The following is an 18203-nucleotide window of genomic DNA, read 5'->3' as shown; positions in this document are numbered from 1 at the left end:
CTACTTTGCAATAAAATATTGTTCGATGTGCATATTACAATTTTAAATATTCATACATTACATAATCGCGATAATTATTGTTTAAATACAAGTACCTACGATTTTCCTTTTTTTTTTACAGTTAACGCATTTTGTGGTTAACGTTAGCGTTAAATTAATGCTGGGGCACGGCCATGGCACGGCAGTGTGCACCCGCTAAGACGAAACAAACGATGGGCAAGGAAGGGAACCCTATAACTTGAGTTTGGATGAAACCAGATAAACAAAATTTTAAATAAACAACTTCGAAAAATCGAAACTGCTTAAGAGTAGGCGCACACCGTTGATTTTTCGTCGGCCGATAGTTTAGTCGGGCAGTTGATCAGTATGGGCATTTAAGGGAGTGCGCACACTACGCCTTCGCGAATCTGGCTGATTCTTCATACAATTTAAAATCGGGCACCACAACTATCGGCCAACTAAAAATCAACGGTGTGCGCCTACTCTAAGGCGGGACTCGAACCCAGATAAACAAAATTAACAGTTTTAATTGCATAAGTTGCAAACACATAGTTATTTTCAATTACTTACATAGCGGTTTTTTATGTTGGTACCTACCAACTTTAGATTTTATTGTTTGACTTCCTGATACCACGTTATAATCAAGGCCCTCTTAGGGGCCCTGGGCACTTATGGATCATAAGAATCAAGGGGCCCTTATCATCTGGAAAAAGGTCTTTTGGGCAGATGGGGGCCCCTCCGTTGCCGGGCCCTGGGCACGTGCCCAAAGTGCCCAGTGGGAAAGAAAATAATAATATTTTGACCAGTGGCGGCGTAAGGCGTAGGCGACGTGGGCCACCGCCTACGGCCTCGCGCTACAAGGGGCCTCGCGCCTCAAAAAAATTTCTTATCGTGGTGTGGTGTCTGTCGACTTTATTAAGCATTTCGTGAAATTAACGCAATAAGCTAAAACGGCGACCCAAACCTACGTTATTGCTAATTGTGTAAAAAATATACCCACATTTTAATAGTTAAAGTCGGAAAATGACTAATTAAAAATAAGTTTTAAAACTTAGAATTGCTATATCACGTGTGGCACCTGTGTAAGTACTAAGCATAAAACAACGCTTATGTAAAAACACTAGAACATATTTATTCACTTGGAAAAACGACTGCCTCAGGTTTTTCAAGATAAATGACATGTTCTGGATAAATTATATTTAGCATTATAGATGCAATGACCGTGTAAAAATAATAACGCAATGTTCAGAAAAATGTCTGTTGCAATATTTTATATGGTTTGACGATTTTCCAGCTAAATAAATTACTTTTAAAGTAACGAAGCAATGTCAAGTACAATGCCAGAGGTTTTACGATTTGATCCGCTGCCAGTGCCTTAATTAAATCACAGTTATTTCGTACAATACCGGCGGATGTTACGAAATCTCTTACCTTCGCTCGTAGGCTGATACAAATCAATTTACGAACTATAGACGGAAGCACGTATAAATGAATAAAGATCCAAATCAAGGCGATTTCTTGCTTCTGCTTACTACCCACGATGACGGATGTAAAGATCTGCAGAACAGATGTATGGTGTTCGTGTTTCATTACTTATGTATGATTGGCATGCAACCTGCTGTTCGATGTTTATCTAGTTATTTGGTTTTAGGGAAAATAATAAAGTTACGTCAAAAATAGTACCAGATTAGTCTGCTTTGAATTTCTAAAACTTACCCTCCTAACGTGTTACATTTCAATTCAATTCTGAATATCACTTAAATGATTAGATAACATTGATCTCACTCATTAGTTTCATAATGTTGCACTAGTATTTTGGCAATATGGTCCTTTGAGCCGGATACACCGGCGAAAAGTTGGCAAGAAAGCGAATTTTCGGACCCGCAAGAGGTTTGTCTAGGCTCCGTGGGCAGGAAGGTCAAGCTACGTTCACCGTCTCCGCAGCAGTCAGCGCGGAACGACCGACGCGCGCGCATGTGTTGCCCTCCCACCGGCCGCGTAAACTGTGCTCTATCGTGCCGTTACATTGTGTTCATAACAGTGCCTGTTTATTTTTTTAAATTGCTGGAACCACTACGTGCGCTGCAACGACAAAGGTTGGTCACTTTTAATGGCTTCTACTTGATTCTCAAAGTTTCTATTCATTTACCTAGTCGATAGTAAACTATCGATAAAGTTCTCTACATTTACATCGTTTTGTAAGTCATTCATTAGTTGTTACGCTCCGCTGCAAGGATTACCTAACTAACCTCGTTAAAGATTTTTGTAAACATAACATGTGAAAAACCTTCAAATACCCTCCCACGTGAACTAGTGAATAGTTATAGGTGCTAATTGAATAACTGTGACTGCAATTTTATAATTCTACAGTCAGGTTGACCCTGAAAACTACAGTAATATACTTACTTCACAGATACTTAAATTGTATAATTGATAATAAAAATCAAAGAGCGAAAAGTAGGTTTCTACTTAGTAAACACGCATCACACAGAACACAGTTGCTTACGTAAACTGTGTACCTATCTAAAGAAACTGGTGTAGACAGTGTCGGTGAGATCTCAATAGCGAGCTGCTATAAAACTACTAGTAATAAACTGTGTGCTATAATAATTATAATAATGATCACCATCAGCCTCAGGTTGGCGCAACTTTTTACGAAGTTTGTGGTCGTAGAGTCGTTTAGGGAATTCACTACAAAGTTGATGGTGGTGCTTACAATGTGTCAGCGATTTGAGGTTGAGAGTAAATTGATATAGATTTTATAGGAATAAAAAATATATTTTGTAACCAGTAATACCCCAAAATAGATCGCTGGTATTAAATTAGATCCCGCGCGTCGATTGCCACCTGTCTGTAGGGTAAAAAAAGGGATCCATATAATGCAAATAGGGGTCTGCTTAGTGAATCAAATTTTTACAAATCGTCAAGTTAGTATTGGATTGCATAATAGACAGACCTCGAGATTGGCGAGTGGTCAACAAGGTACACCTTGTGGACCTCTATTATTATATAACTTTAAAATTTACCGAGGGAACTTTGATACAACTGTTGTAATGTTGTAAAAGAAAAGAAGCAACAAACAATTTTAAACACGCAAGCGACACGGCTTGAGTTTTTAACTAGACTATAAAAACGCTAGAAAATACTTAGCTAAGACTAGTTTCACACCGAAATAAAGATTGCATTTTATAATTTTATAAATCAAGGTACTTCATGATTATGAGTACCTTCAAGATGGTTTATTAACTTGGATGTTAACAAGTTTATCAATTAATTAGACGTAAATTACTTACAACAGTTAATAAAAGACAATAAAAGTCATACAGTACAGTAACTACTGGAGGTACTCGTATTGTTATTAACTCAAGGCGATAGAAAACGTGAGAAATAAAAGTTCGATGCCGATGGGATTATGAGTCGGATTTTATAATGCCGCAATTATGACGTGTTGTAACAACGTACAGAAATGGAGAAATAAACGTTTATTGTTTAGATTAGATTAGATTTCGGTAAGATCTAGCGGAGGATATAGAGCGGAGAATCTTCACCCATCCTTTTGGTAGGATCTAGGGTAATGATTTAATGAACAATGAAAATATTAATGATCTGCGTTACTTAGGACAAATCTCTTTTTATGCGATGACACATTTGAGGTTATGTCCAGACCTAAAGAACGATGAGATAAAAATCCAAAATCTAAAAACTGATCTGGATATTCAGTGTCTGCGACTCCACTTAATAATGAAAAGACTATGGACTTGGAAGACTTGTTTTAGACACAGGTTCTATTCATGTAACTTGTTTTTAAATGTCAGTTCTAAAGGATAATCTTGATTTGACCATGATAAAACTTAATTCCAGTGTATTATATCGTTAGCAGGAAATTCGGTATGATACCATCTTTATTGTGCTTCCAGTGGCCATCGTCAGAACACACAAAGAGTCCGTTTATATCGTCAGGGAAACAAAGACCGTGCAGATTTGTTATTATAATCTTTTCTTTTTATTAAATTTTAATTGCACATCTATTTTTTTCTTGTTGGGAGGTCTGTACCTATAAGTTGATCAAAGATTTTATTTACTCAAGCACAATCTGATTTTGTGGTGAATTGCGGATTTTGAACACTTTTTGCCTTAATTGGAAAACTTCAATCGAACCTAACGAGACACACAACTTTTTCATTACCAAAAAACGTTTTTAGTTACAATATTATTCGGTGATTTTCGCTAATAAAAAGCTAGCATGCAGCGTGTAGAGTCACGCAAATACTGAATCTTTATTAGCATCACATTAAAACCAACAAAAAACTGTTGATGAGCAAAGTCAATAAATTGCAAGAGGCGTTTTTTCAATTCACTCCTTCGCTGGAGTGCCGGCGCCTTTATTCTAAAGAGGTGATTAAAAATCCAGGCTCCAAATGGGCAAAGCTAATTTACCTCAGGTCAGGGCATTAGAAGCCAGTCGTTAATGGCTGAGCCATCGAACGGCTGGGATCCGCGCGTTCACAGGCTCTCGGCGGAATGCGCCTATTACGAGTTCCGCCTTGGATGCGCTTGCGCCGACGTTAGAATGGAGGGAATCTGTGTTGTAAAGGTGGAGAGATAGCGAGCTTTTTACAGAACCTAGTTATAAATACAGTGTTTAAATAACAACTAGAAGCGGAATAAAAGACAAAGCAAACTTGTGAATCAAAAATGTGATATAATTGGGCATACTAGATTTCCTACTTTTAAAATTGACTCGAAATGGTTGAAAACATAAATTAATGTTACTCATTTCAGAAGGTCAAAAAATGTGTTATTGGCAAGCACCTGTCTAAAGTTTCAAAACTCAATAAAATCATTACGGTTTTAATGATTAACTGAAGTATTCGTTATCTAGACGTTTTGTTGTGTTATGACCCATTAGTTTGATAAATTGTTTGTTCAGTAGCTAAATAGTTGCTTTATACTTTATACTGCTACTATATTTAAATTAATCAGACAATGTACAAATGGCTAACCTAATACTTAAGTAGGTAGGTACCTACATACAGTCTCTGCCATACAACCAGGAAAAGTAAAGTTAAAAAAGCGTCGCTGCTCGCTTCTCGCTTACGCGGTGAGTTCAAAGCCCATAAAACCTTTGCCTTTCCTTGTTATTAGCTAAAGTAACTCAGAGTGAGCCGTTATACGGCGAGATGCGTAGCCAAACTGGAGTCTCGGTAGCTCTACTGGGATTTGCCGGCCTTCGGACTCTAATTTTAAAAGCATTTTCATTGAAAAATGTATCCATTCATTGGTATTGCGGGGACAAAATGTTGCTAGTCGTCAAACCGGGCAGGTGATTTAGAACTTTCATCTGTTTTTGATACGATTCAGTTTTTTAATGCTTTTTTGTTTTTCATTTCTAAGCTACATCCTATTTAACTGCTAAGGCTACCAAGTACCTTGTAAAAGCGCTATCATTGAAATATTTTACCGTGATAAAAAAAACATCAATGTCAGATTTTCATGTTCATTGCGCATTGTTAATGTTTTTTTTACTTGTACTCATGTAATAAGCCGACAAAAACATCTCAATACCGAACGTTATTTGACACGTCTGACATGTCATTACCCCGGGACTGCCCGCTGTGATCAATCGATACCTTGTTTTAGTTTTATTCCCTGTCAGTGTTCGCCTTGTTACGCGCAAATGACAGTGTTATATGATAATAATAAGCTGGGAAGTTAAAAAAGTTCGTGGGTTCAATAAGTTTTATGGATATTCTGAAACCTTATAGAAGCCTCTTTCGAGGTCCATTTATGAATCATTTTCACATTAACCTAGTAAAAAGCTTCAACGTACCCAAGTTCTAGGTACGCAAACGCATTGTGTGCTGACCGACAAAAACCCGCCAAAAGGAAGTTACTTTTTTTTCATTTAAATTAACGAATTCGGCGTCACGGTCCAATGCCCACCCTGTTATTAAGTATACGCTAAAACTCCTGTAAAATCCATTAGTCTGCGAAATATAAAATTCAAAATGTTAGGTTTGTGTTACGGTCATTATCTAGCAATTTTCTTTGGTATTGGAGTTGGTCTAGCCCGGAGGTGTCATGGTGGGAATAGGGATGTCAACTTTGCAACATTTACCCTGATTTAAGGGAAAAAATTGTGAGCAATTTCAACCTATTTATTATAATATATTTAGTTTGTTTCGTTAAAAATTTATTAAAATTTGTGGTTTACGAATTAGTTAAAATTAAATTAAAGTCCCCTCCAAGTAGGTAAGCTGGAGCTTTTTAATGTTTGCTACTTTTGCTAGGATCACTACAATTTATGGTTTTGAATTAGCGATTTAGAAGCTCTGTACTAAAAAGCACAAGTAGTTGTGGGATTAATACTAGAGATAGAGATAATACTAGTCCAAGGCTCTTACTCTACGAAAAAAACCTTTGTGGTCGTGAAAAAAGCTTTGTGAAGGTAGAATTTTGATGTTTGGATTGGTTCGCCAGCCCTGGACTTTAGAACAATCCCAACTAATATTATAAATGCGAAAGTAACTCTGTCTGTCTGTCTGTCTGTTACGCTTTCCCGCTTAAACCTCGCAACCGATTTTGATGAAATTTGGCATAGAGATAGTTTGAGTCCCGGGAAAGAACATAGGATAGTTTTTATCCCGGTTTTTGAAACAGGGACGCGCGCGATAAAGTTTTTCTGTGACAGACAAAATTCCACGCGGGCGAAGCCGCGGGCGGAAAGCTAGTGCTTTATAACGTCAGTTCTAACTTATTACTGACAGCGGGCCACTTAACCAAATAACACGACGCGCTTTCCCGAGGCACTGCAGATATGGAAGATGTCGCCGCCTCGGGATGTGCCGACCATAGCTTGGGCCATTGGAGCAATTGTTCTCATTATGAAAAGTGGACGTCGGCTCTAGATGGTAGAGCGCTATAACTAAAATAAACTGCTGCACTATTTCGAAGAGCTCAACAAAGTTTTCTGAGAGCAGCTGCAAGCTTTCTTACAAAAATATAGCTGCCCCGGCGAACTTACCGCCTATTATGTAACAAATAATGTGGGATTCTATTATTCTATTAAGGGATGATATTACATCAATACCAATTAGCAATCCATCCATCCATATTTCCTTATAATATTGCTGAAGACAGCATTACAAAATTAATTTCTACTTTGTGACAGTAGACTGATGTCACACAACAATCTGGATTTTCAAATCTAAGTAATTTCAAATTAGTTAAATTGCACTAGAACGTTTTGATATAAAACAGGTTTCTCCTTGTTTTCTCTAACTTTAGCTAAAATTGTGTCACACTGCCAGTTCGCGGTATCGCCAAATTAGGCATTATGAAACCATTATCTTTGCCACACTTGTGCAAACAAATATGGCGGTTGGAACTTGTCTTTCCCGTAACCGTTGTGTCTGTATTAAAATAAAATATATTTACGAAAGCACTAGAGAGCGATGACCGACGATTAGCCGAGGTTTTTTTTATGGCGACGCAACATGCAGGATGTTGGTACGTGACTTATTTATTAGGTAGAGCTCCTTCGCGATTTGATTTAATATACTCGAGGGACAAAAAAATTAATGAGCTCTTTTGTATTAAATACTCTATGAAGAAGTGTAATCAACTTCGGTGTTTTTGAAGAAGCACTCGTAGTTAATCGTTACTTGCATGTTTTGTGTCGAATTTAATTAAACTGATTAGGTACGCGCCAGTAAAATTTTCAAATAAGTAACTATACTAATCTTAAAGTAACGATCTAGTCTTACCTAAATAACTATAAAAATAAACTTATAGTTGACTAGGAAAATAAAACTATGGAGGAGTGTTATGGTAGAGACTCAAGACTGAGTCAAGAAATTGCATTATAGGTAAAACTACTTACATTTACTAAAGTACAAGTAGGTAGGTAGAATTGTATCATCTCTTGGTGTATAGGCAGTACTCGTATAAAACTAGTTGAACGTAGGGTAGTTGGCATGTGTGTAAGTACGGGTACTTCTATTCCATGTTTTAGCACACGCTGCGCACCCACTCAATAACGCCAACCTCCGCCGTTTAATTTACATAATATTGGCAGGATTGATAATATTATTCCTTGGCGGGAAATATTGGCACGTTCCGTTTTACGGTCGGCGCGGGCTCTAAGGTTTAAAGTTAAGGTTTGAGTCGGAAAACGATGGCAATACGGCTCATAGAAATGTGAACTGTATAACGTCGGCATTCGGACTTGAATTGCTTGCGATCTGTGTGCGGTTACCGCCAGTTTTCAAACTCGCACCTTATTGTAAGGTGCCGCGAAATGGAGATGTCCATGATCATAAAACGCGAGCGCTCGTAATCGTAATTTTGTATTTTGAAAATAAAACACAAATGTTTATACGCCTTTATTGTTTATTTTGATGCGAACATAAAGGTATCATCTTCGTGTAATATTGCGAATGGGATGCGAAAGCGCTGAATGTGTTTTTGAAATAGTTTTTTCTTTGGCATTTTATTTTGTTCCAACGCTGACTACAGATGATATTTTAAAGGTATTTTTAATATCTACCTACAGGAAAATAATGTTGCAACTCTAAAAATATTTTTCCCTGAAAAAGTAGTAATTTTCATACCGGCTTTATACATCGCGGAAGCCTTGAATCAACAACTATTAAGTAATAATGACAGATCCACGATGTAGTCACACGCGAGATGATTGTGTGTTCGGGTCGACAATCACATAGATTTGCTATTAATCGTGTGGAGGAATAATAAGTCACAGCCTGGGCAGAACAAGCAGTTCAATTGTATCGAAGGACCTTTACCCTGAGATCCTTACCTACACCACGTGTAAACTTTTATTTATTTATGCTTATCTAACCATAACCCATTATGTGACGTCCTCTCACAAGTGGACCGACGACCTCATAAAGGCAGGAAGGCGCTGGATGCTGGCCGCTACCACCGGGCGATGTGGAAATCATTGGAGGAGGCGTTTAGCAGTGGCGCGTCCTGCAGCTGAAATGTTCTTGATGATGATGGACCATAACCATTGAGGGCAAATGATTCACTGGACTCTACCCTGTACCTACATATTGTGACTGTACGTACCTACACGACAAAGAACAATGCAGACGGACAGGAGTGGATTATGGTCGTTCCCTACAGATATTTTAAAAAAATGTTTACATTTTCCCCATGATAATGGGCTTGTGGCGAAATGCGACGCAATGTGTTGACGCCACAGGCTTTATGCTGGTCTCTAGGTATGCTACCTTATCAATACCAGTTAACTAACCCTGTTATAACATTTTATCTAAGATCTTATTAATGATAATGTAATCTAAGATCATAATAATAGTTTAATCAATTCACTGACCTGTCTGTTGTCCCATGGTATAGCAAGTCAAGTTGTCGCACGGCCTCGCCTAGCCGGTTGGCATTTGCAACCATGACGTCATGCACCTGGTGACTTAAGAATGTTTTGGCCCGTTGCCTACAAAGTATTTTAATGTCCTTCGACAACTGTGCATTCGTTTTATTCTGCAAGCACCTCTTGCTAACAATTTAGTCGTATATTTTATTCGAACGTTTGTAACTTTGTGATTCCTGCAATACAACGAGAATTTTCTAATAGAATAACTTGTTTAACAATAGCAAATGTCTTTATAAACAGTGCGAGTCATCGATGTGTGGAATACTGCAGATATTTTTCCGATTGCTTGCGCATACGCATCATACCTGTACTTGATCAATCAGTAATACTAATGTTGAAAAAGTTGTACCGCATAATGCAGAGCAATTTATTAATCTATCATTGAAAATTAATGATATAAATACTCTCACTTATTTATAAATCTTATTAATACACTTTACATTAATAAAGATTTCGTGAATTTTAGCATTTTAATTCTGGCAGCGTTTTACACACTAGTAAATTTAAACGATTCAAGCGTTTACTTACGTTGATGATCGCGAAAGCTTTTAAGCGAGAAAATTGTGCTTTTAAGAACTTATTTTTGACGCGAACACTTTAATAGCCACTAGGCGGTAAATATAAACAATTACTAAGTCAATTTATAGGTATTACGAGCTCTTAACAGATGTGGAGCAATTAGTTGACTATAAATACTGGGGAACCAGTTTTCTGGACCATTGACTTAAGATTAAGGGGTTTGCCACACTAGATACGTTCTGCGGTCTGTGAACGCAGCCGGCATTATGTATGAACAACATTTTTTCGGTAAGGGTGGTTAGGGCAACGGTCAATGGCAAGACAATGTTAGCGGTACGGTTTGCGTTCTTTACTCGTCGCACGATCAAATCGCATCAATACAAAATGTACTTAAAGAGACTGAAAATGTTGTTCATGCATGATGCGGGCTGCGTTCACTTTGACCTGACCACAAACCGCATTCCGTATCCACAGTGTGGCAAATCCTTAAAGATTAAGATCACCGTACCAAGAACTCGGCGAGTTTGTCCTACATAACAAAAGAACGTCAACGTCAATGTTCGCCCTTCTATCTGAAATCAGTTTTTAATTACTGCCAGCATCTGATAATAGATTGTTCAATAGCGCGGATGACTGTGCGGTTACTGCTGTCTGATGTAGAGATAATATGTTTGGTAGCGCGAGCCTAGAATGCCAACGCAACGACAGCCGGTGGCTTGGCCTTGCTTGACTTGTTATATTTATTGTACCTACCTTACTAATTAAATGCTTAAACAGTAATAGAATGTTTGTTAAGATTTTCAAAGAATAAAGCTACAAATGGCAATGGAAATATGCTAATCGATCTGCTGCTTCGTTATAACAACACAGTTTTGTTATTTTAAAATTTAAGTTATATCTCTACTAGCTTTCCGCCCGCGGCTTCGCCCGCGTGGAATTTTGTCTGTCACAGAAAAACTTTATCGCGCGCGTCCCTGTTTCAAAAACCGGGATAAAAACTATCCTATGTTCTTTCCCGGGACTCAAACTATCTCTATGCCAAATTTCATCAAAATCGGTTGCGAGGTTTAAGCGGGAAAGCGTAACAGACAGACAGACAGACAGACAGACAGACAGAGTTACTTTCGCATTTATAATATTAGTTGGGATGGGATTCTAATTCTTAGACTTCTTGCATTGAGTGACGAAATTACAAAGACGAATTTGATTTTTATGGTTACGAACGAGATCTTGCATGTAGACTGTAGATCCTAGCTCTACAATTCCATGTTCAAGAACTTATTTTAAGTAATTACACTCAATTATATTTTTTACGTCCGCCTGATTCAAAACAAAACAGTAAACACCCGTTTCCACTTAATTTGATCTGGAATAACTTAAAGAAATAAATTCAACTCTTTCAAAGGTGCCGCTATGACTATCTCAAAGTTTTTTTTGCTTTTCAAGAGGCTGGAAGGTACGCAAAAAGTATTTTTTCTGCTCTCGCTGGCCCACTATTGTATTAATCCGATAAAGCATTGATAAAACAAAATAGTAAAAAAGATGCGTGTATCAGAACGTTCGTATTGGAGAGCATGCATTGCAGTCTGGAGATCTGCATAGTTCTTGGGCCTTGCAACTGACAATGTTACTTTTTGCAGGGTTCATTTTGAGGGTTCTTCTTTGAGAACTTGGAGTCCAATTATATTAATTTGTTATGGATACTGTACAAAGGCCTGGCATCTTAATGTAATTTCACATAGTTCATATAGTTAGGCCGACCTAATTAGCCTACCCATACAATTTTCAGGTGACGCATACGAAAATAGGATCCAATACGATCCTGCATTTCCTTTTTGCTTAGGATACCTACTTGGCCCCATTTTAGAGAAGACAGGACACAATAAACTTAAAATAATATTAGGTATATTAACATTTGTTTTTCTGCCATAATTAGTTTCACAGGCGGATTGAACCAATAGAGTTGTGTGGACTATGGAGAGTCACTAATTTACACATAGACGTTGCATTGTTTTGAAATCTTTGGAAACTGACGCAGCCTTCACGGATGATTTTAAGTTAGAGGAGTGAAACATTCTTTTTTGAATACATTTAAATACATCGATTACTTTGTATGTAATGTTGTTGGTATACCGTAATAAATAAATAAATAAATAAATAAATATCGATTCTTTTATTTGCTTACCCTCAAAAATAATTCCATTTTTACATTACACGGCCATAGCCATAGCTTCCTATAGGTATTAAATGGTTAAGCAAAACAAAAATACGTGGTGGTTTTGATATAGTAGGTATAAAGTGCGTACCTATTTGCGATTGCGATACCAAGATGTTGCAGAATTTAGGATTTATTAATAGGAAGCTGATTACTTCAATTTTTGTTTATAACAATCATAATTATTTATTATGGACATAAAGTAGGTAGGTACCAACCATAAAGTCATAAAAAAGATTCAAGTTATTGGTCGAACAATAAATTATGTTATTCAATTGTATTATTGCCAAAAATAAAACATCGTTATTTGGGTTTTATCGATAAAATAGACCTAACACAAACATAGCAAAGCACAGCTCTACTATGTCGACTTCCCCGGCTCCGCCATTGTGCGCGCGAGTTTATGCCTTCACAAATCCCATAGCAGTCAATACTAATTGCTTTTTCTTTTACTGCTGTCTTGACTTGCACCTTTAATTAAGATTACAAAATTAAAGCTCTGTTGTTGAGTGGAGCTAATTTATTTTTATTGGTTTGTTTATTACTGTTTTATCGGTTCACATTGATGTGTAAAGGGATAAAAAATCATGTGAGAAAACGTTTTTAGCAGAGCTACAGCGAGAGCAGTTTTTTTAATCATCATAAATAAGACCTGGAACATTTTAATAAACATATTAATTACCAAGATTGAAGCTGCCCCATCTAGGGGACATAGGACGTTAAGTCAAGTCAAGCTGCCCCATTCAACTCATGATACGTTAGGTCCTGCAGGTCTAGACAAAGTGCACATTTTAATCACAAACCACTCGAAAGAGATTTTCTATTTGATCAAAAAGTGCATTTTGTTTCGGGGGCCTGATACCTACAAAGATGGTCATACTCGTAGCTATCTGACATACACGGCACTTTGACAAAAGACAATCGCAAACAAACGCCGAACGTACTCGTACCGCGTAATTGCGCCGGCGCCGCTTGCATAATCGCTTCCTGCTTTCACCAACAAAGAGTATTCCAATGTTCTCAGGTGGGTATAGTCTTTGCTAGGGATGTGATTGAAGATGATTCTATCGATAAACGAAATGTGACATTCAGTAATCGAGGAACCTAATAGTTTGGTTGAGTTACCCATATTACTTAACTAAGTGTAGAGACACCTTGCAATACGGCCTTCTTTAATGACGTGGGCTGATGATATTAAATAAATAAATACTTAAAACATCCTTGGACACTGCGCCTCTAGTCCCAAACTAAGCAAAGCTTGTACAAATGTGTTCATCCATACAAATGTTTGTACTGTGCGAGAATCTAACCCGAGAGCTCTCGGCATAGAAGTGCGTTATACAAACCACTAGGTAAGTAGGTACGCGCCGTACACCAAACGGCCGAATTGGTGGTAATTATATTAATTTGATTTTGTACTTTTGTTTTCGGGACAATAAAGTTGTAGGTACTTGTTGTTGTAGGTTCTCGAAAGGCTACCATTACCATTTATTACGTAATTATAGGCTAAAATAATTGACCATTTTATTTATTAAAAAAATAGAGCATCATAGGTAACTCTTGCATTTACATTTACAAAAGATAAGAAACACCTTTATCAATAAATTACTCCTAGTTTCACTCTGTTCAGAATATTTTAGATTACTTACTTATCTACTAAAGACATAAAGGAATTTTATAACATGCGCCAAGAAAGCTCCTCGCCCAGATAACAATTTAAACTTGAATCTGACTTGCAGTAAGTTTGATGTATCAAAAATGAAGCTTTGTTTCAAATTTGCCATGGCAAGTATATAAACTTGAGGCAAGTTTAAATCAAACTTTCTAGTTTCCGAGCGACAAACTTGCATTAATGTGTTTCTATAAAGTATATGCAAGTTTGCCTTAACAAACTTGCATTATGTCTGCTTCTATAAATTATATGTAAGTTTGCCTTAACAAACTTGCATTATGTCTGCTTCTATAAATAATATGTAAGTTTGCCTTAACAAACTTGCAATGAATATGCATGTTTGACATTAAATAAAACAACAAACATAACATATATTTTTTTATTATTTATACTTTTNGTACTTTATCTCCATACCTTAACTTCGAAAATTGTGTGTGCCACAGTTACAGTGACGTACCTGTGACATTATTGCTTACCTGCTCGGACCGATAACTCTGTCTCACTCTTACGTCGCTTCGGTGACTCGTTCGGCTGATTTCGTCGCGAAACTTATCACGATGCAGCGATCACCGCCAGCAAAAATACAAAAATACTCATCAAATCCTGACCTACCCGAATCAGGTGAAGGAGACGACGACTTTGTTAGCTTCCGTAGGCGCAGGCTGCCCGAGGATGATAACACCAAACGAATGATGGATTATGTTGAGAAAAAACTGAGTGCTGAGCTTGATTCATGGAAGTCGCAGTTAGACGTCGTCATCGCCGACAGTATCAAAAATTCTATTGATTCTATTTTAGACAAAGAGATCAAAAACATTACCTCGACCATAAACAATTCCCTCAAGACATTTGGAGACAAATTAGATAACATCGAAAAATCATTATCATACGCGATGGAGAGGCAGGACAGCATTGATTCGCGTTTAAAGCAGGTAGAAAGCAGATTGAGCTCGAGTGATGATATTAGCAGTCAAGTAACTCAATTACAAGACAAAATCGATTCAATGGAGCAGCAGGCGCGACTGTACAACATTGAAATAGCTAACTTGCCTGAGCGACGTGACGAAAATTTATTAGCTATCGTTGAGAAGATAGGTGCTGTCATTAAACACCCCATCAACAAAAGTGACATTGTTTCCGCTCATAGAGTGCCCCACTTTGATAAGAAGTGCACCCGACCAAAAAATATAATAGTTAAGTTTTCTACAAAAATACTACGTGATAACTTCATGGCAGCATCGCGAGCGAACAGAGGGCTGAAATCGGACCAACTATGTATGCCTGGCACTGTATGTTCAGTGTATGTTAACGAACACCTTACAGCCAAAAACAAGCAGTTGTTTCGTTTATGCCGAGAAGAAGCCAAAAAGTGTAGCTTTAAGTTTGTTTGGGTTAGTCGAGGAACTGTATTGGTACGTCAATCTGAGTCATCTCCTATATTTGCTATACGATGCGAACAAGATCTTAAAAAAATCAAAGCTTAACTGTTTTCTTATACAAGTATTATTATGTTACTTCAGTTTTTTATACTTTAAAAATAATATTACATGTCTAAAACTAAACCTCTCAAATGAATGCATTATCTGTGTGTGTCAAATGAAATGTATCTCCTTTTTATTCTGGAATGTGTGTCAAATTATACAACTAAAAAACATACTCCTATATTGTAATTATGTCTGGTCACACTCAATAAATATTTTATCCACTGATAAGCGGTTCTGGTACTCATTAACCTATAAAATATCACTACTCGTAACACTACATATAATACCCACTATTTATTTAAACCAATTAACTACAACACATTTTTGTAGCATCACTAAAAATGGCTAACAATATAACTATTTATTACCAGAACTGCCGAGGCCTTAGAACCAAACTCGACACACTTTTTACAAATATACTTACACAATCATACGATATCATAATACTAACGGAGACTTGGCTGCATGCTGATATAAATGATACTGAATTTATAGATAACAGGTATTGGGTATTCCGCGCGGATCGTGATCGGGTGGGCAGCGGCCGCAGTGACGGCGGGGGCGCTCTGATCGCGGTCTCGCGCGCACTGTGCCCGGCCGGCTGCGCGCCCGCCGCCGCTGCGTACTCCCCACTCCCGCCAGTGATTGATCATGTTTTTATAGAATTCAAACTGGCTAAGCGATACATATGTATAGGTGCAGTTTACATTCCGCCAAGGCAAAATCATGAGGTATATATTAGTTACTTAGACATGTTAGAAAATCGGTTGCTTGGCAGTAATAGTGGTATTACAGACTTTTTCATAGCCGGAGACTTCAATTTGCCCGAGCTTGTTTGGATAAACAATGAATCCTATAAACAATACCCTAGTATTGAAGATCTCAACCAAACCCATATAAATATAAATAACTTTATGGCGGAACTAAACTGTTTTCAATTGAATACATTAAGAAATAATAATAACCGTATTCTGGACTTGTTTTTTACCAACAAAACTGATTGTACGTTATCATCTGCGGAAAGCACATTGCTTCCTATCGATTGCCATCATCCACCATTCTGCGTTTCAGTTATATGTGAGGTGAAGCAGGATTACATGCGGCCTAAACCATACTTGAGGTACTGCTTTAGAAATGCAGACTATGATAAAATTAAACAGGAAATTGCAGATACTAACTGGGATGAAATCTTTTTTAATAAAAATGCTATTGCTGCAGTATCAGTATTTTATGAAATAATTTATAATATTATTGAGCGTTATGTACCTAAAACTAAATACCATAATAAGACGTCCGTATACCCTGCCTGGTTTACTCCTACATTAATTAATCTTTTTAATAAAAAAAACCGTGCCTGGATTAATATGAAAAAATATAATAATCCATCTAATTATAACATATTCTCTATATTAAGGAAACAATTCAAAACCTTGTCAGAAAAATGTTACAAAACATACATGGCAAAAGTAGAAAGCAGCATAAAAATTAATATTAAATACTTCTGGAAGTACATGTCGCAACGCCGTAATTTGTCTGAAATACCGTGTAGTGTACAATACCAAGGTTCTATCTCACGTAGTCCTGAAGAATGCTGTGAATTATTTAGTAGGTTTTTTCAGTCGGTATTTCAGCCATCTTCTGTACCTGATGATCTTTGTATTGACGATTATAATTTAGCATATGAAAATACTCCTGATCTTATGATTCACGACATTAAAGTATCTAGGTTGCAAGTGGAAAAAGTCCTACAAATGCTTGATACTTCTAAGGGCGCCGGCACTGATAACTTGCCAGGAATTTTCTTTAAGGTAACAGCGTCTGTGATTGATCTTCCTCTTTCTTATATCTATAATAAATGCTTATCTGAGGGGGTTTTTCCTGACATCTGGAAGAGTGCAAGAATAGTCCCAGTTCACAAAGATAGTTCCAAGTCTGATGTTACAAATTATCGGCCAATATCCATCCTGCCCATTCTTTCCAAGGTATTTGAACGCCTGGTTCACGACGCCATTTATCCACACTTGCACAATATCATCTTAGAAGAACAACATGGTTTCGTAAAGCAGCGTTCTACAATCACTAACCTACTAATTTACACATCGGACCTATTTCAAGCACTTGACGCTAATACTCAAACTGACAGTATTTATACTGATTTCAGGAAAGCATTCGATTCAGTTGACCATAAAATACTACTCCAAAAAATTGCATTTAATGGTATACACGGTAACCTATGGCGGTGGTTTAAGTCATATGTGTCTCACAGAACACAAAGAGTCGTGATCAAAGGTTCGGAATCCGAGGTTGCCTACGTTACCTCTGGTGTCCCACAAGGATCCATCCTAGGCCCTCTTCTGTTCGTGATCTTCATAAATGACGTTAAACATTGCTTTAAACACAGCCGAATTCTATTATATGCCGATGACCTCAAAATTTATAGAAGTATCAATAGTCCAGAGGATCACCTATTGCTTCAAGATGACCTGACTAGATTTAACCACTACTGCTCCCTAAATCACCTACAGCTAAGCCTTAACAAATGTAAAATAATTACTTTTACTAAAAAAAAGAAAATTAGTAAGTTTAACTATTCTCTAGGCGGCAAGGATCTTGCAAGGGTTAGTTTTATTAGAGATCTGGGAATTACTCTTGATAGTAAATTACACCTTGACATTCATATACAAAACATAATCAGTAAAGCATTTAAAATGTATGGTCTTGTCATGCGTTCTAGTCGTGAATTTAAAAACTCTAATACACTTATTTATCTCTTCAAATCCCTTGTCAGGCCTCAATTAGAGTACGGAGTATCTATCTGGAACCCGCTTTATGAAAAATATAATCACAGCATTGAAATGGAAGTACCCTTTAGGTTTTGATTCCCTTGCGAGTACTTGC

The 18203-nt window shown here is 37.2% G+C and overlaps 1 protein-coding gene across 1 annotated transcript in view; it reads left to right on the top strand.

Annotated features, from left to right (window-relative positions):
• The first annotated feature begins 14378 nt into the window (after positions 1-14378).
• The window catches only part of LOC114365559 (uncharacterized), a 36075-nt gene continuing 32250 nt past the window's right edge, over positions 14379-18203 (top strand). Inside the window, exons 1-2 of the mRNA XM_028322163.1 lie at positions 14379-14916; positions 15801-15995. Of these exons, the coding sequence (XP_028177964.1) occupies positions 14379-14916; positions 15801-15995 (733 nt within the window). The remainder of the gene's footprint in view (positions 14917-15800; positions 15996-18203) is intronic.

The sequence above is a fragment of the Ostrinia furnacalis genome, unplaced genomic scaffold (assembly GCF_004193835.3).
Source record: "Ostrinia furnacalis isolate ACB-3 unplaced genomic scaffold, ASM419383v2 OfSCF7604, whole genome shotgun sequence".
Taxonomy (NCBI): Eukaryota; Metazoa; Arthropoda; class Insecta; order Lepidoptera; family Crambidae; genus Ostrinia; species Ostrinia furnacalis.
Note: the sequence above shows the minus strand (reverse complement) of the source record. Positions and strands in the feature narration are given on the sequence as shown.